The sequence below is a fragment of the Uranotaenia lowii genome, chromosome 2 (genome assembly GCF_029784155.1).
Source record: "Uranotaenia lowii strain MFRU-FL chromosome 2, ASM2978415v1, whole genome shotgun sequence".
Taxonomy (NCBI): domain Eukaryota; kingdom Metazoa; phylum Arthropoda; class Insecta; order Diptera; family Culicidae; genus Uranotaenia; species Uranotaenia lowii.
Window position 1 is genome coordinate 95,517,778 of NC_073692.1, and position 1,983 is coordinate 95,519,760.

At 37.0% G+C, this 1,983-nt stretch overlaps 1 protein-coding gene across 1 annotated transcript; it reads left to right on the forward strand.

Moving 5' to 3' along the window:
- The first annotated feature begins 971 nt into the window (after nucleotides 1–971).
- LOC129740993 (uncharacterized) lies at nucleotides 972–1,564 on the forward strand. Its single transcript, XM_055732680.1, has 2 exons — nucleotides 972–1,094; nucleotides 1,156–1,564. The coding sequence occupies exons 1-2, from the start codon at nucleotides 1,055–1,057 to the stop codon at nucleotides 1,485–1,487; spliced, it is 372 nt and encodes a 123-aa protein (XP_055588655.1). The 5' UTR covers nucleotides 972–1,054; the 3' UTR covers nucleotides 1,488–1,564.
- The last annotated feature ends 419 nt before the right edge of the window (nucleotides 1,565–1,983 follow it).

Below are 1,983 nucleotides of genomic sequence, written 5' to 3' on the forward strand. Positions count from 1 at the left end.
ATTTGGTAAATGTTATTGAATTCATATCACAGAGAAGTACGAGGAAGTATGAAATCTTCATAACACCGACACGTTTTTCTAAAACCATCGACCAAGGATCCAAACATTTTATTCAATCCATTACCCCTGCTCCACGTGCCGATGAGCTGTGCCTTTCCGACTTTGTCGAAATTAGAAACATTTAATTTTCTCTGCGGTTTCAAAGCCCCATCCCGGCGCAGTCGGTACCTTCCAAAAACATTCATAATCCTTCGAATCCCTTCAGGCAAATGAAATGTAAGTGGAAACAGTTGCCTTTTAATTTCGTTTATTTTGCCAACATAAATTTATTATGCCATTTGGTGTCTGTTTGTCTTTATTGTCATCGTTACACCGACCCGTATTTCGATCTGTGGGATTATCTTTTCTGAGAAAGATGTTAGGTTTTTGTCAAATATTATTGTAGGGAAAGCAAAAACTGTGGAAGGAGCAACAAATTTGAAGATGAAATTAATTGTCAAAATTTATTTTTTTTTTTAATTTTCAAATGTATAGCAACATTAACTTTTAGTCATCTCCTATCAGAATGTGAATTTCCCATGCGACTCAGCCCTTACACAGCTCTTACACGGCAATACTTGGAAGTTTTTGACGTTCAACCTTTAAATCTCCAAGAGTGATTCTCAATTTTAAATTTGCTATTATTAGTAGAAGGTAAGTGCCCATTATTGGAAGTCAGTTTCCCTTAAAAAAACCCAAAATTTACTCTTACTGCTTTTTAAAAAACGATCACTTTTATTGATTGCAGAATATTAAAGTTCAAACTCTTCTGATGAAACGAGAACTTAAATCATTATTTTTCAACAGCAAAACCGGCAATCCGGATTGATATTTTAATGCGAACACGGAACCTCTTGAATGTACTGTCAAAAAGTTCTAATCACCAATTGATGACGTCGCATTAATCTCACGTGTTCTTGAAGTTCTTATCAGTTCATTAATAGCCTTCATTTCGTTCGGACGTTGTTTTGAGAACTTCAATCGCTAGTTACTGTGAGGCGAAAATTGGCAAAAAATGAAGAAACTGATCGCGATCATTCTGTTAGCTGTGGCCGGTTAGTTTGTTATGCATTCTTGGAAGATTGACGTTATTCGGGAATTTCCAACTTTTTACAGTTTTTGCAACGAAGGACTGCTTGGAAAAGGCTCCATTTGTGACGCAGGATCTCGTGGATTCGATCCATTCCAATCGAGTGAACAGGACCTTGGAGGCAGTTTTCAAAAAACAAGGCTTCAACTTTACCATAATCGAGGGGCACACCTGCCGGAATGTTGTGAATGAATCCGTCTTTTGGTACCATGTGATACTTTCCCAGCACGATTTGAGAGCCGAAGTATCGTACATCTTGGCACGGAATGGGACCAAAAGAGGCCGGGTCGATTACCTGATACTGGACGAAGATAAGCTTAGTTTTGTAGTGCGTACAAAGACTGCGCTCATAAAATAACTGGAAGTAAATATTGTACCCTTAATTTGTTTCAATAATCGAAAATGTTACAACAAAAGTATTCTAACCACAAATAAATCCCGAATTTTTTTTTATTTAATTCAGCAAAAATGTTGTTTTAGTTCTTGGGTGTAGTAACAAATTTGTTACAGACATTTGATAACAGACTTTATCATTTCCAAACGTTCCAAATGATTTTCCAAGAAATAACAAAAATCATGAACTGAAAGGTTGGTGTAGTTTCAAACAAATAAACTATCAAAACATTTATTCCCTTGGATTTCTACTGCACTATCAACTAGATATTCTCGTTTGAACGCATAATCTCGAGTCATCGTCGTTAACTTAACCTAAGATGGTTCCCAAAGCCAAAAGAAAGCACCGGAACAACAATATTCTTTTCTCCAGATGATCCCACTGGTGAGATGCACAATCAACGGTGATAAACGACTCCCTTCTGGTACGGAGTGCACGTCGATGCTGACCACTTCTTTCA